Below are 17623 nucleotides of genomic sequence, written 5' to 3' on the forward strand. Positions count from 1 at the left end.
TGTTACACACCAACACTCATTCATATAGTTACTCACACATAACTCATATGTATTACTTTAACACACATGTATTTACTCATAAATACACTATTGAGACAGTCATTCATTCACTAACACACCCATACACACACTCATCCACCCATACAGTCAAAAAAACATATAATAACCTATATAGACACTCATGTAGCTACTCACCACACACACTCATCCACCCATACAGTACTGCACACATGCTGCCTTCAACACATACAAGTAGTAATTAAATCATTCATGCATCTATGCACTACGTAAGACTTCCCAACAAACCATACAGACACTCAGACAGTTCTACTGATACTCAAATAAACAATAAGCTATATTGACACTCATGTATCACTCATATAACTAGTCACCAACATATGCAGCTACTTATGCACAAAGTGAAAGAGTGATACAGAAATGTATATATTTAAACATGATTCACTAACCCATGTATTCACTAAAATACACTTAATCAGTCAGTAATATAATTAATTGTTCACAACAAAATCAGCCATTTAAACACTTATATACATATTCCTTCTTCCATCAACCTTGACTTATTCATATATAGAAGATATTAAATTTTCCGAAAAACACCCATTAACTGGACGTCATCAGTGATGTTATGAGTGATGTCATAAGCAGTGCATTGTGGGCGCGCAAGTTATAGTTAGCTGAACTAACTATAACGGGGGAATTTCTTTGGTTTTATATGAGTAAAATGTCCAGCTAACTATAACATGTGTCAAACCAATGGTTTTTTCAGTGAATGTTAAAGGTTTTTTAAATGCTAATTCCTAACTATAACCTGTGTAAAACCTATGGTTTTTTCAGTGAATTTGAAAGGTTTTTTAAATACTAATTCTTAACTGTAACCTATGTAAAATCTATTGTTTTTTCTGTGAATTTCATATTTTTTTAAAAGCTAATTTCAAACTATAACCTGTGTAAAAGCTATAGTTGTTTCAATAAATTGAATCTTTTTTTTTTGTTTTTTTTTAAGGTGCGCGACCGGGTGCGCGCACCCATCAACCAGTTTAAATTTTTTTTTTTTTTTTTTGGGCCTTGGAGGTCATTAATGGACCACCTGAGAAAACCTAGGGGGTCAGGGAGTCTCTACCCTGCCCCCTTTCCACGTTCTCCACTATAGTTTTTCACATTTTTGTAAAGCGGGGTGCGCGATCAGGTGCGCGCACCCCGCAACTTTTTTTTTTTTAAATTGTTTTTTTTTGCCTTGGGGGTCCTCAATGGACCCCCTGAAAAAACTTAGGGGGTCAAGAAGTCTCCAGCCTCCCCCCTAATCAAGTTCTCCACCTATCTTCTCCACAATATGTGAACTAGCACTGAGAAAATGGCTGCCAACGCTTCCTGATTTCTTCTGATTCAAATGTGAACAGCAAATCAGAGTTGAGCTCGCGCACGGTGCGCGCTTATAGATATATAATTGATTTTAACTTTAATTTTCTCAGCAACTACTGGAGGGATTTACGCCATTTAAACAAAAGCGTGATCTGCGACCCGGACTCTACCTTTTTGTAGAATTTCTTGTAATTCCGTTCAGCCGTTTGGGCTGTAGCCGTGTCTAAAGGTCCTATGGAAAATTACATGGGGAAAACACGTTTTGAGACCCCTCTTTTTTCTCGGCCCCCGCTTGACGAATCCCCCCAAAATTTTCAGGGAAGGAGCAGAACTGAACGGGCCTAAATTTTGGAAAATTGCACGCAAATTCCTCAATCGACGCCAAAGTTATTCTAAATAGAATGTTGTGGATTTCCTATGGAAACTAGGTCCTAACTATAACTACCTACTGGCGACCGCCAGTAGGTAATATATATATGTGATCAAGGTCTCTGTGAAGGCCGAAACGTCATGCTGTGGTGTGCCGTCTCCCCGACGAAATAAAATACACTGCTCACCTGCACTTGGGTCTCCTCTCTTCTTCTGCGCTGCGGTATCCAGGATTGGGCTCCAGGCGAGAGCAAGCAGGGACTGTTTCATATATATATATATATATATATATATATATATATATATATATATATATTCACTGAAAAAACCATAGGTTATAGACCATATATAGTTAGGAATTAGCATTTAAAAAACCTTATTTTATTCACACAAAACCATTGAAATTCCATATATAGTTAGTTGCACTAACTATATATCGCGCACCCGCAATCCACTGCTGATCATGTCACATATTACATCATTCATGACATGGTCAGTGACATCACTGATGACATCACTGATGACATCTCAAATGACATCACTGATGAGATCACTGATGACATCTCATTTGACATCACTGATGAGATCACTGATGACATCATCCAGTGACTGTGTGTTTCTGTAAAGTTTAAATATGTTTTACATATTGAAGAATGAGTAGATGTATAAGTGTCTGGACGAAGGATTTAGTAGGTGCATGACTGAATGTATGAGTGAGTGATTAAATGTGTCTCACTGAGTGCATGGGTTAGTGACTAAACTGTCTTAATTTGTGCATCATTATGTCTGTTGTTCTGTAAACTGCTGCATGTGTTGATCAGTAGCTATATGATTAACTATATGGGTTATTGATTGATTGTCTAAGTATTTGTATGGGAGACTGAGTGTGTGTGTGGCTGGCTGGGAGGTGTGTGACTCTGTGCAGATCAATGTGTACTTGTATCAATGATTGTATAAGAAAGTAAGTATGTGTTAGTATATGTTTGAAAATGTAAGGTGCTTTATGTTTAACTGTATAGACAAGAAAATGGAAGTGTGATTGATTCTTTACAGGACTGACTAGGTGTGTGAGTAACTCCATGGATGAGTGGCAGAGTGTGAGTGTCTGTATAGGTGTATGAGTGCATATGATAGTGTTGTAAAGATGAGTGATTGTATGTATGAATGATTGTATGGGTGAATGAGTGAATGTGTGTGTAGACGTAGGAATCAGTGAGTACGTATGTAGTAACTAGTATTGGTGTGTCAATGGTTTCAAAAATTATACTCTGTATTTAACACTGGGTGAAACAGAGGTTATATTAAAATGTGAGGAGATGCATTGTATTGTCACATGAATGATATCATCAGTGATGTGGTCATTGATGTCAAATGAGATGTCATCAGTGATGTCATCAGTGATGTCATTTGAGATGTCATCAGTGATGTCATCAGTGATGTCACTGACCATGTCATGAATGATGTAATATGTGACATGATCAGCAGTGGATTGCGGGTGCGCGATATATAGTTAGTGCAACTAACTATATATGGAATTTCAATGGTTTTGTGTGAATAAAATAAGGTTTTTTAAATGCTAATTCCTAACTATATATGGTCTATAACCTATGGTTTTTTCAGTGAATTTTCAAGGTTTTGTAAATGCTAATTCCTAACTATATATGGTCTATAACCTATGGTTTTTCAGTGAATTTCAATGGTTTTTTAATAGCAAATATCAAAACCTTTACAATGTATTCTTCTTTAAATGTTTTTAATACAATTTTTTTTAAATTATTTTTATTGTTTCGCTCCCGGTACGCGAACCGGTTAGCTTCCCGTTAGCTCAATTCGGAGCCGCGACCCGGTCCGCGAACCGGTAAACGTTCCGTTTGCGCAACTGTCGCGTTAGAAAACAACATCGTGACGCGTCACGTCAGCATGACGTTTCGCGTTGTCGCGTGATACGTCATATGACGTGCTACGTTACGCTGCCCAGAACGCTTCCCGGTTCGCGGACCGGGCGCTACCCACGCAAAAAAACAAAAAAAAATGTTTGTTTTTTTTGCCCCGCGGGGCCCTTTTAAAGCCTCCACATTAAACCTAGGGGGTCAGGGAGGATCTACTATGCCCCCTTATGGTTATTTCCCCCTTTGTTTTGGCCTCCTCTTGTCTCTCAATCCTACCGAGAGACAAGATGGCGGCCGCTCCGGACTGTTTGGAATGTTGACAGACGCCGGAGAGCCAATCAGCTTCGCTACGCGAAGTTCTGGTACGCGCCCCGGTCCGCGAACCGGGGAGCTGCCCGGTCCGCTGTTACAGATATATATCTTTTTTTAAACGTTAATTTCTCAAAATCCACTGGAGCACATATATTGAGACCTACAAAAGGCACATCGGGCTACCAGTCCCTACAATTTTGCCAAGTTTCGTGCAAATCCATTCAGCCGTTCGGGCTAAAAGTGAGGCCAACCGCCCTATGGAAAACTCAATGTTAAAAAAACGTTTTGGGACCCCCCTTTTTTCTCGGCCCCCCCTGGACGAACCCCCCCCAAATTTTCAGGGGCTGCTCAGAAACAAAATGTTCCATTTTCCAGAAAATTTCAGCCAATTCCGTCCACAAACGCCAAAGTTATTAGACATAGAATTTTCAAAAATCCCATAGGGAAAAAATCCTAACTATATATACCTACTGGCGACCGCCAGTAGGTAATATATATATATGTATATATATATATCATTCCATTCTCAACCTGGTTAAAACAGCCAATATCGCCAGTTTTCCAGCAATAGCTCCCGCCCCAAAAAGTTGCAACAAATGAGAGCAACAACTAACGCAAATAATATGCAGAGTAGCCGTTCCTGTACAAAAATAACACAAAAAACCCACTTCTAGCCGCACATACGGTGGATTGTGAAGGTGTTCACCCCAACAAGTGGAACCCTCACCAGCATAGTATGGTAAGGGCGGGGCCCGCTTGTGCAATATAGGTCCTGATGAATGCCACGGACCCCTCGGGCCGGTAGGCAGAAACATGTTGACCACTTATAGTACCGTGGGGAGGACAAAAGAATCCCCACAAACCAACCATTTATTTTAAACACCATACAGATGCCAGTTACATTAAAATAAGTATGACATCTGTAAAGGCCTTTTAACCTCACTTTTTTGGTAAGGGCCCCCATTTAGCATTTGAAGTGCATCCCTGTCTACAGGTGTATGCTCGTCCTCTATCAAACCAAGTTTTCAGAGGGCAAGGACTGGTCAATGATGAAGCATGACACCAGGTGGTGTGGGAGACCAGTCTTTCACTTTTTGTGAGATGCCTGCACTCACAAGATAACACTGTAACACTATGGCACGTCAGTCATCTCACTAGAAGCGGCTCTTTTTGTGTTAAACAGATTTATTATATTGACAGGCTGCTTGCGGGGTACCAAGATAGGACTAGAGAACACTTACTGTCCGAATATAGATACCCAGAATTCTTTGACACTATATGGAGTAAACTGCGAGACTTGCCGGCTATGAAAATCTTGTGGGGTGGTGACTTTAACCTCTCCGTTAATGACACATTAGATAGATCAGGTACAATGACAGTACCCCACAAATGTGCTGTAAGAACTGTACAAGATATCATGGCTGTGAATGGAATTGTAGACGTCTTTCGATTGCACAATCCACATACATTGGAGCGCACACATGCTTCTACAGTCCATAATAGTTGGTCACGTATAGATTATTGGTTAGCAACAGATAAGGCCAGTACATGGGTGCATACCATCTCTCCCCTACCAAAAACATTATCTGATCATAAGCCGGTGCTGCTCTCCCTGAACCTACCACATTACATACCGCCTCCGTTTATATGGCGCTTCAATGCAAATGCCTTGCTAGATCCAATCTATAACTCCACGATACGAGCAGCAATAGGGGAATACTTTCAATTAAATGTGAACACTGTTCAAGACAACAGTATACTGTGGGAGGCTTTTAAAGCCACCATACGTGATGTATGTATAAGTACAGACAGCAGAATCTTACGTGATATCCATACCCAACTACATAAATGCGAATACAAACTCTGACAACTGAAGGCGGACTTTGAAACCACACACAGGACTACCACACTAAGTGAAGTAAAGACCGCTTTATCTGAATATCAGGAACCCGCTGAAAGCGAGATTAAATATCTCTCATAACGCCAGATAGCCCAAACACATGGAGAGGGAGGTAGGCCGGGTCGGATATTGGCACACAAAATTTGTTACAAGAGCAAAACACACTTAGTTACCCATATAAAGAATGTCCAGGGATCCCATCACTATGACACGGCGACCGTAATAAAGTCTTTCATGGACACGTATGCAGGCTTATATGCAACATGCCACACAGCCCCAGCCTCCAATATACTTGACTATTTAGAAGATTTAGCCATAGCCTGGCTTTCTAACAATCAGCGGGAATATTTAACACAACCAATAACCATAGAAGAAGTGAACGAAATTATAAAAACACTCCCCCAATGAAAAGGCCCCAGGTCCGGATGGATTCACGGGAATTTTACAAAGAATATGTAGAGTTGCTGAGCCCATACTTGGTAGAAATATATGGAGACGTGTATGAGAAACAAATCCTACTACCCAAAATTATAGCAGGCAGGCTCCAGCTATTAATGCAGAATATAATTCTACTGGACCAATCAGGCTTTATACCGAACATGTCGACCGCACATAATATTCGCACCCTATTCGCAATATCTCATCAGCTGAACCCGGAGGTAAAGGCAGCAGCAATACTGCTAGATGCAGCTAAAGCATTTGAGTCAGTGAAGTGGATGTATCTTTTCACAGTGATGCAGAAGATGTAGCTTCCACCCGGCTTGTTGACGTGGATAAAACTTCTATATACTAAACCAATGGCGAGAATAAAAGTGAACCAGAATGTATCAGATGCAATCTCAAGACAACGGGGCACACAACAAAAGTGCCCACTATCAACCTTATTTTTTGTCATAGCGCTGGAACCACTAGCGTGTAAAATACGTCAATGTCACGCGGCAACAGCATTGCATTTTTACCAGCGTCAAATAAGCATATTATTATATGCGGACGTTATGATGCTATATGTTCGCATCCAGTCGAAAACCTATCTACACTATTGCTCTTTTATTTATTTAACAACAACCCAATACTACCCCCTAAACCATTATTTAAGAGACTACATTCCAATGTAACCAGATTTATCTGGGCAGGGCAGCAAGCACGAATTGGGCTACATACATTCACACTGCAATACCACAGAGGAGGTTTTATATAACCCTGGGCGGAAAACTACAGTTTGCGCAACTACGCACTACGCGAATCACACGTAGCACAGAGCAAAAAAAAGCGTAGCGGGCATTTTTTGCTTGCTTGCAGTCCTTAACTTCAAGTTGGCGACTGCGAGTGAGCAAAATAACAACCTGGCCAGACTATTTCTTCGTTCGCTATCGGCAACATCAAGTTGACGATCGCGAGCGTGGAAAATAAACCTCCCGGCAAGATTCTCAACGCAGGGAGGTCAGGTTTCTCTTTGCAAATGGTCGCGCATGTTCGCGACTGCTCCTGATGAGAAACTACCAGTCTGCGTTAAGAAAGCTGTAGCTCAAGTACAAATCTACTCGAGCGGCAGTAAAAGACAGCTCGCACTGTGCATGATGCACTGTGCAATCATTGCCAACAGCATTTCCCTACCGCACTACGCAGTCCGCATAGCTACGCGTAGTGTGCGTAGTGCAAAGTGCACTTCACGTATCTCCCTGTTGCGCGACTACGCAAACTACGCCCAGGGTTAGTTTTATAGTGCTGGACTTTCTACTCTATTATCTCTGCGCACATGCCCAATTTGCACATTTTTGGTATCACCCGATACATTATATGCCGTATCTTGCTGTAGAGGACGGAGATGCGCATCCAATTCCCCTACACTGCATACTGTCACATCAGCGCACACCAAGCACAAAATCAATACCATTAAAACTACAAACTTGGCGTAGCAATGCATGGGTGCGCTGGCACGAAGAGTCCCGCTGTATGCACCAGCGCTGCCACTGCAACATCACCCCGCACTATCTGTGACACATATGGGGGATAGCATTCCGCTACTGCAACAAGTTGGAATAGACACTATGGGAGATCTATTCATTGTTGGGAAATTTATAGATCAAAGCCAACACAAGGAGATGATGGACGGAGCGCTGAAACTTTTCAGACACTCAACCCCAGTCACGGATCAGGTTTGAATCCATCATCGTTTTTTAGCTCACTTCGCCACCCCAGTTCAGAAAACCGCTATATACAAATCAGTCTTGGCTCTGTGCCTCATGGGAACAATCCAGACCGAACTGCCAAGCAATCTCTTCCCTGGACCGGGAACAAGCATCCTGGGACCGGTTTCGAGCTAACAGCCCTCATCAGCCAGGCTAGCTTGAATCCAGTGGCAAAGTGAGCAAAGTCTGAAACGTTTCAGCGCTCCGTCCATCATTTGCTTCTGTTTGCTTTGTTCGCTCTAAGTTGGCAGGGTATGCCCAGACATGGGTCCCTTACTCAGTGATTTCATTTGAGATGTCATCAGTGATGTCACTGACCATTTCATTAGTGATGTAATATGTGACATCATCCGCAGTGCATTGCGGGGGCGCAAGTTATAGTTAGCTCAACTAACTATAACAGCCGAATTGCTCTGGTTTTATACGAGTGAAATGTCCAACTAACTATAATGTTACTGAAAACCTGTGTTTTTTTTAGTGAATATATATATATATGTATGTGTAGTTTGATATTCAAGTTGATAATCAAGGATTGTTTTGGTGGTACCTTTGAAGACTGGTATGACTAGTATATATGATGGTGTAAGAGGTGATGAACAATAGAGGTGATAGAATCTAGTTTTCCAAGGGAATTTATTTGTGACGATTAAATCTTGCATGGAACCCTGTCTCTTGGAGTAGCAGGACCTCTTTCTTTTACATTGATGGAAAATGGTTCTAAACCTCCTGCTCCTTGAGTAGATATGGTCAGGGCATCGGATCTCTGGAGTTATATTTTGTCGAAGATGCTCAGATTTCCTGTACAGCCTATGCCAGGCTCTCTGATAGTATAAAGGATTCCCTTGCAGCAGTTGCTTATGTTTCATGCCGTTATTGTGATGCTCTGTCTTGCATCGTCCATTCACTGGAAAAGGGTCCATTTTGTATTTTTTGTAAGGCTGTATGATAATCGGAAGCATTCCCTGGATAAGAATTGACGCATCTTGTTGCTTTGGATTTAACATGTGTCCTACGGAGAGGGTTTCATTCAATGAACAAGGAACCTTCTCTGATGTCTTGGTTGGTATTTTAGTCCGCACTCCTCGATAGAAGGGGATTGTGGGAGGATTGTATGCCCTTACTTTGCCTACTGCATCTTCACATTTAAAGTGAAATCTAGAATTTATTCAGTGCACTTATCTTTATAGACAATTAAGTGCCAATAGATTTTCGTGATGGACTCACCATTTAAGCTTATCCAGTATGTTTTGTTTTTTTAAATCTTTTTCTAACAGGTGAAACAAATGCAGTAATGATCAAAAAAGGTGAAGGCAGTAAACATCATTGTGTGGGAAGTTATGTAAAACAGTATGCATCGAGATCACTTCCCATGAAGGCTAATGCCTCGCCAACCACAGCTGAAGACCCATACAGTTCAATGAGGTCTACACTTGGCTCTTAGGGATCAGCTGATCTACATAGAAGACATAACATACTGAACAAACGGAAGCAAGTCTGATGAGATGCTCATTACGAAAGAAGAGCTAACGTAGTATAGGAAAGAAAACAAAGAAGAGAACCGGTGTGAATATGTAGAATATGACAACACATGTATTGGGAGAGAAAGAGCAAGTGTGACATCAGAACCTTCATACTGGAAAAAAAACATATTTGATGGACTGATCGTGGAAAAGAGTTTTTAACAATGAAAGACCTAGTGCAGCATCAACGTCTCCACATAGCGGAGAAACCATATAAATGTGCTGTATGTAATAAAGTGTTCGGAAGGAAGAAGACTCTAAGGCAGCATCAACAAATCCACACAGGGGAGAAACCATATGGCTGTACTGAATGTGACATGGCATGTATTAGAAAGGCACACCTAATAATGCATCAGAAGATCCACACTGAGGAGAAACCTTATCAATGTGCACAGTGTGTCAAAGCATTTAAAACTAATAAAGCGCTAAAACGACATCAGAAAATCCACACTGGGGAGAAACAATATCAATGTACAGAGTGTGACAAAGAATTCATAACAAATGGAGAGCTAAAACAGCATCAGAAAGTCCACACTGGAGAGAAACCATATGGATGTACAGAATGTGACATGGCATTTATTAGAAAGGCACACCTAATAATGCATCAGAAGATCCACACGGAGGAGAAACCTTATCAATGTGCACAGTGTGTCAAAGCATTTAAAACTAATGAAGCGCTAAAACGACATCAGAAAATCCACACTGGGGAGAAACAATATCAATGTACAGAGTGTGACAAAGCATTCATAACAAATGGAGTGCTAAAACAACATCAGAAAGTCCACACTGGAGAGAAACCATATGGATGTACAGAATGTGACATGGCATTTATTAGAAAGGCACACCTAATAATGCATCAGAAGATCCACACTGGAGAGAAACCGTATGAATGTGCTGAATGTAGCAAAGGATTTATAACAAATGAACAGCTAAAACATCATCAAAAAATCCACACTGGAGTGAAACCATATCCATGTACAGAGTGTGACAAAGCATTTATAAGAAATGTACATCTGAAACAACATCAGAAAATCCACACTGGGGTGAAACCATATGAATGTACAGAATGCAATAATGCATTTATAACAAATCGAGAACTAAAACGACATCAGAAAATCCACACTGGGGAGAAACCGTATGAATGTACAGAATGCAGCAAAGCATTTATAACAAATCGAGAACTAAAACGACATCAGAAAATCCACACTGGGGAGAAACCATATCAATGTGCACTGTGTGGCAAAGCATTTATAACTAATGGAGAGCTAAAACGACATCAGAAAATCCACACTGGAGAGAAACCATATGGATGTACAGAGTGTGGCAAGGGATTTATTACAAGGCAAAGGTTAAAACTACATCAGAAATACCACACAGGAGAGAAACAATATCAATGTGCACAGTGTGGCAAAGCATTTATAACAAATCAAGAGCTGAAAGGACATATAAAAAGACATATTGGGGAGAAACAATATCAATGTACAGAGTGTGACAAAGCATTCATAACAAATGGAGAACGGAAGCAACATCAGAAAATCCATACTGGGGAGAAACCATATCAATGTACAGAGTGTGACAAAGCATTTATAACAAAGGTAGAACTAAAACGACATCAAATAATCCATACTGGGGAGAAACCATATCATTGTACAGAGTGTGGCAAAGCATTTGGAACAAATGGAGTGCTAAAACGACATCAGAAAGTCCACACTGGAGTGAAACCATATGGATGTACAGAATGTGACATGGCATTTATTAGAAAGGCACACCTAATAATGCATCAGAAGATCCACACTGGGGAGAAACCATATGAATGTACAGAATGCAATAAAGCATTTAGAACAAATGGACAGCTAACACACCATCAGAAAATCCACACTGGGGAGAAACCGTATGAATGTACAGAATGCAGCAAAGCATTTATAACAAATGGAGAACTAAACCGACATCAGAAAATCCACACTGGGGAGAAACCATATAATTGTACAGAGTGTGGCAAAGCATTTGGAACAAATGGAGTGCTAAAACGACATAAGAAAGTCCACATTGGGGAGAAATGATTTCAATGTACAGTGTGACAAAGCATTGTTAACAAATGGAGATCTGGTGTGACATCAGAAAATCCATTCAGGAGAAACCGAATGAATGTACAGAGTGTGACAAAGCATTTGTAACCAATAGAGAGCTAAAAACATCAGAAATGCCACACTGGAGAGAAACCATATCAATGTACAGAATGTGACATGGGATTTTTTAGAAAGCAATATTTAATTAAACATCGGAAAGTTCGCACAGGCGAGAAACCATATCAATGTAATGACGGTCACAAAACATTCATAACAAATGGCCATCTAAAATGACATTATAAAATCCACATGGCGAGAAATACTATGTATTTACAGAATGTAATAGTGTTTTAAATTGGAAGAATAAGCTAATACAGCATCGACTAATTCACATTATGGAGTAACCATATTAATGCACAGAATGCAACAAGGGATTTGCTGCAAAACAAAATTTGATATGACATTAGAATGCTCACACAGGAGAGAAACTATATAAATGTATTGAATGTGAGAGTGCATTCATAAGAAATGGAGAGCTAACACAATATCAAGCGTCCCCATTTAAGACTGCACTGCATGTGGCAAGGCATTTATTTGCAAGGGAGAGTTAAAACAACATCAGAAAATCCCCACTGGGAATATCTGTATGAATGTACAGAAAATGCAACGGTGTTCCTAATGAAGTGACCATATGAATGTACAGAAAGTGACAAGGCATTTATTAGAAGGACACAGTCAATATAACATCAGAAGTTCCACATAGTGGAAAAACCATATGCATGCACTAACTGAGACAAGGCGTTTGTTAAAAAAGCAACCTAAAACGACTTCTGAAAGTTCACACAGGAGAGAAATATTATGAATGTACTGAATTTAACAAATCATTTTTATTTTTAGAGCGGCACAGCTAATGTACCATCAAATTCCACACAGGGAAGAAAGTAATGACATAGAGAATGAACTGAATTTAACAAAGCATTTTTTTAGAACGGCACAGCTAATGTACCATCGAAGTCCACACAGGGAAGACAGTAATGACACAGAGAATGGATACCACACCAAATGTGCCCAGGCATTCATCAAAAAAAGAAGGATCTAACAAAACATCAAAAAGTCCACCCTGGTGAGGAACCATATAAATTAATGGAATGTGACAATTCCTTTATTGGCAGGGCTCAGCTACCACAATAACAGTAAGTCAATACAGAGGAGAAAGTCATGATGATGGAGAATGCTTATCACTGCACTCAATGTGGTAAGTCATCTCTTACAAAGGCACAGCTAATGCAACATCAAAAAGTCATTACTAGTGTACACGAGTCCACCACACAGGAGCGGCACCATACAAATATACTGAAAGTGACAAAGCCATCATTACAAAGGGATCATTAATGCAACTTCCAAAAATCACACACTGGGAAGTAACTAAAGCAATACATGTGACCAGGTGCTGATCCAATAGTTCATATTGGCAGAAACAACTTTTTATGGAAAAGCGTTTTTCCACAGGAGAAACCTAATGTGTCAACATGCATTCCAGGGAGTAACTCTATCCATCTTCAGTGTGACAAAACTTTCATTACAAAGGAAGAGGTCATGCTTGATCAGAAATTATACACTCCAGAAATCACTTAAATATTATAAACATGGAACATTTCCTACCAACGCTCTCTTATGAGGCATCAAAGGCCACCTGGGTTTAAAATGCACTGATTGTGAAGTCTTTCATTTGAAACAGTCATCAGTTGCTACGTCAAAAAATCCACACCTGCTCACAGGGTTGTTTCATACAGGTACCCCAATATAGGCTCAGGTAATGACCAAACCTTTCACCTATATCTCCCCTGCCATTACACTACATAACGGTTCTTGGTAGTGACATTTTACCTAGTTAGGGTACTGCTTACAGGACGTGGGGTTTTCTCAGAAAAACGAGCCTCATCCATTATGCTTGATGATTCTTGAAATCTCAGCAGGATTATCATCTTACACAGTAACTATATATAACGGTCATTCCTTCTGTCATCCTAGTCCGACATGGCACAACAAGGTAGATCCCCTGAGGGCACCTCTTTGGGTCTATGAGCACCATATCTTTGCTGAGGCAGGGAGAGGAGAAGGACTTCCATACTGATGCACTGAAGCGAGATGCTGAGGTTCCTGCAGGCAGACACTCCAGCTCACATTGGTCTGACATCCCTCGCGGTGTGTCCATCTTGAGACCAAGACATGGTCCCACAGTCTCTCACTTTAGGTAATGGGGTTGGCTTTATCCTAGGGGGATTCTTGGCTCTACACCTACATACATGTTAGGTACACGTAGGTACATCTAGATAGTATTGCATTGTAGGAGTAGGCATTTATTACTGTCATGTATTTTATATACTGTTCTTTATTCATTGTTCTAGCACTACGGTAGGAATCTACCATCTTTTTACTCTATTGGTGCTTCTAATCATTTAGATTTGTTTCTGTCTTATGGTTGTTTCAGCACACCTATTATGCGGCAGAATGATGCTGGTTCAAGAAATGCTTATTGAAAAACGTCCCCACCGTTTGTTCTGTGTATTACTCTGAGACAAAAGTGAGCATGAGTAACTGAGCGAAAAGTACTGCACTGTTTCCACAATCCCTGATGGGACAGAGTTGTCATGTTCGATAGTTGCCAAGAGCTATTCTCTCTTTGGTAAGAAGGGTTTATAGTGGCACTGTGAGCTAGTTGGTATGCAGGCTAACATACCCGGTGGGGGTGTTTGGAATTGGTGTGGACACCAATCCTGCAGTGTGTGTTGTCTAAACACGCAGCTCCTATATAGGTTTATAGAAACTACATGACAATAGAAATGGGGGAATGAAATAACTGAGCAAAATGCGGAACGAAAGAACAAAAATAGTGGCAGTCATCATAGGTACCGAAGGATTAGTCAAGAAAAGGTTCCAGGACAACTTACACCTTTCCTACAGAGGTGACAATATGCAAACTACAGATAGCAGCAAATGGACCGAAAGCAACAGCTACATTTTTTTACCTATACCCAGTCGGCTCTAGGTATAAGGGTTATTCTGGCTACCTCGTGATAAGACCTGGCGCTGCCTATCTACTCAGTTATATGAGATTTGCTCTGCAAGGCCTTCTAGGGCTCATATCCAAAGTTCTGGGGATATTTTCGATAGTAAAATTCAGAGTTTGTTATCTAGGATGTTATGTTCATGCTGTTTATCGTTGACATTTTGTTTCTTTCTTTAACTATACTGCCCGGGAGAGGATAAGTGGAGTTTTGGGGTCAGTTGGAAGTCAGATGCTAATGTTTTTAGGTATTTGCAGCCCCTGAAGTATGTGTGCATCATGTTTATGGTTTCATGTGGCACAGGAGCTGCCACCATTTGTACAGACATTGCAGGACAGTTTGCTGGATAACCTGCGAATAAAAGGCCTCCACTTAGAGCAGTGATTACAATCTCCTATATCACATGTAGGCAACAATTCTATTCTTTCTCCTTTTGTACCATGTATTTTTTTCAACATGCTGATCTGTAATAAAATAAACATTTGCTGAAAGTACCGACTGCAATTCTAGATGTTTGAACACTGTTAACTATCTTATACCATACAGTGTATATAATAATTCTCCTTTCTAAAGCGCTCTAATGTCCATTCCGGCAAGGCCCACGTAATAGAAAACAACAAATAAATAAATCTGTTTACCTGAATAGGAAAAGACAAAGCAAAGGTCTTAACTCTCCTCGAGCTTTGTTCCAAAAGGAGAAACTCTGTGGCCACCATTGGGGGGAGGGAGGGGGTTAATGAGGAGAATCAAACAGATGATTTATATTTAGCCATGGAGAGGGATCAGAAATGTCAGCAATGTGTACCCCACCTTTTAGTTTCATAAAATATGAGCACAAGGTCGACAGACCCCTTAGTTTCGTCCAATGTGAATAAATGGTCTAGTACTACCCTCGGTGTCTTGCAATGATGTGAATGCGGCAGAAATTCATTCAATCCCAATCTGAGGTGCCGGGTTTTTAGGAACCCGGTGGTGCCAGGGGATAACACCCGAAGACCTCTGAGTTCTCCCTTGTTCCGGACCACAGAAACAATGAGTCTTCTAGTCGCAGTCAGAGATCAAGTTTTATTGGTAGCTACCAAGTAACACGTGCCCTAGAAGCACGACCAACACGGGTCATGTATTCTCAGGAGACTGTTCGTGTTCGTTTTTACAGAACCAGCCTTCTCCTTTTATACATAAATAATGGCTTCGAGCAAGAATTCTTGAGTTTATGATATGGCTATAAACATATTTCTGCAATAATACAAAGTGCGGAGTCATGTAAGCAAGCCCACATTTTAGATGTCCAGTTCGTGATAGATTACCCAGCAAGATCCGGGACTCCCATCAGATATCGATGAAACACCAATAAAGTCAGGTACCACCCAGTCATAAAACTGGCCATAAACAAGGAATATGGACAGGTGCATGTTTGTAGAAAGCATGTTCTGTATGGGGTGAATGGTTTGTGGAATGTTATGCATTGATGCTATCGTATTCGGCCACTGGGCGAGGAGCTGCCCAAACAGGTTTGGCTTAAGGCCATGGAGTCAGTTGGGACAGGTCAGGGGGAAGTCAGGGAAGGTGGACGTGTCCCTTTGGATCAAGCTCGACCTTTAATTGACTTAACATGAGGGCAAGACGTAAGATGGATGCCGTTCACAAAATGGAGTCTAAGGGATTGGGACGGAAACTACGATTTAGGGGTGTTGGCAACCCTCGATTGTGACGCAAATACATAGGAATGATGTCCTAATCATTATCGGTTCATGGACACCAAAATCGTCATGGTACGTTGATATTTTGTGACACGGGTATTGGACCTCGATATTGGGATAACAACAGGGTCCAGATTTTCAGAACCACAGACCCTCCTTTTGCCCTTATGTAAGGCAATAACTCATGTTAATCCGAGTCCAAATCTGTATGAAGGAATTCGTGGAGATGCTGCTGTAACATCATTCTGTTGCTCAGTTCGTCCCTTGACACAGGCTTCCGTACACATGAAGTAGCACAGAGGCCACAGAGTGCAGGAGCGCACTGTACACACAGGCAGAACATAAACAGAAGTGTTAAGATCATCCCAATGAAGATCAGTGCTTTCCATCCCCAGGCAGCGATCAGTCCCCAGAACCACCCTAGCAAGGACCAATCCCCTTTCTCAACGTGAAGGGAACCAGATATTTCATGTAGTTTAGAGATGGCCTGGTATACTGCCGGCGCATTATCAGGGATGAATATGCAACAACTGGATTGGATGACTCTACACACACCTCCACGATCGGCGAGTATGATATCAAGGGCAATTCGGTTCTGAAGGGTCATAAGTCGATCCGACTGAAGCTCGGTTGTCAAATTGCCAAGTGCGCCGGCCGTTGTAGTCACGGCGGATTCAACTATCCTTGCTAACTGGCGAATATTCCTGCTGTTCACCATAGGCCCCCAAAATGGCAGAAAACCTTTTGCGAAGTCAGCGAATTCCTGACCCGCGGTGTCGTCTTTACTCACGACACCTCTAGCTGTCCTTGTCCGATGGTAATCTGCTCGGGCCATGTAGGTGGGAGGCAGCAGAAATGAGATGAAACACGTGCCTGAGAAGTCAGGGGGTAACCATGTATAGGCTTGGTCGTGGCAGACGAAATACGTGCCTTTGGCTGCTAAGAGTATAGGGGAAGTTCGGGAGGCGAACACATATGTTTCTGTGCAAATGCTCTTTCCTAACTGTGCTGTGGGATCCCTACCAATACCTTGTAAACATAAGTGACCTCGGTGGGGCACTATCCAAACTGGGCGGGATTTCTTTGCTGCTTGGCTCTTGATCAGGTAAACGCCATGTTTGGTTACGTTCCAACGAGTGTATGGAGTCAGTTCATCTTTGGGGATAGTCAGATATGTGTCGATATCCCTACTCATATTTCTTATCCCTGCTATTAGTGCCTTGTTACTGG

General features: G+C 41.2%; 1 protein-coding gene across 1 annotated transcript in view; it reads left to right on the forward strand.

Moving 5' to 3' along the window:
- LOC144764096 (uncharacterized) overlaps positions 1-15187 on the forward strand; it is a 52018-nt gene extending 36831 nt beyond the window's left edge. The window contains exon 2 of the mRNA XM_078650262.1: positions 9314-15187. Within this exon, the coding sequence (XP_078506388.1) occupies positions 9724-11619 (1896 nt within the window). The 5' untranslated portion in view covers positions 9314-9723 and the 3' untranslated portion in view covers positions 11620-15187. The remainder of the gene's footprint in view (positions 1-9313) is intronic.
- The last annotated feature ends 2436 nt before the right edge of the window (positions 15188-17623 follow it).

This window comes from Lissotriton helveticus, chromosome 6 (assembly GCF_964261635.1).
Source record: "Lissotriton helveticus chromosome 6, aLisHel1.1, whole genome shotgun sequence".
Classification (NCBI taxonomy): domain Eukaryota; kingdom Metazoa; phylum Chordata; class Amphibia; order Caudata; family Salamandridae; genus Lissotriton; species Lissotriton helveticus.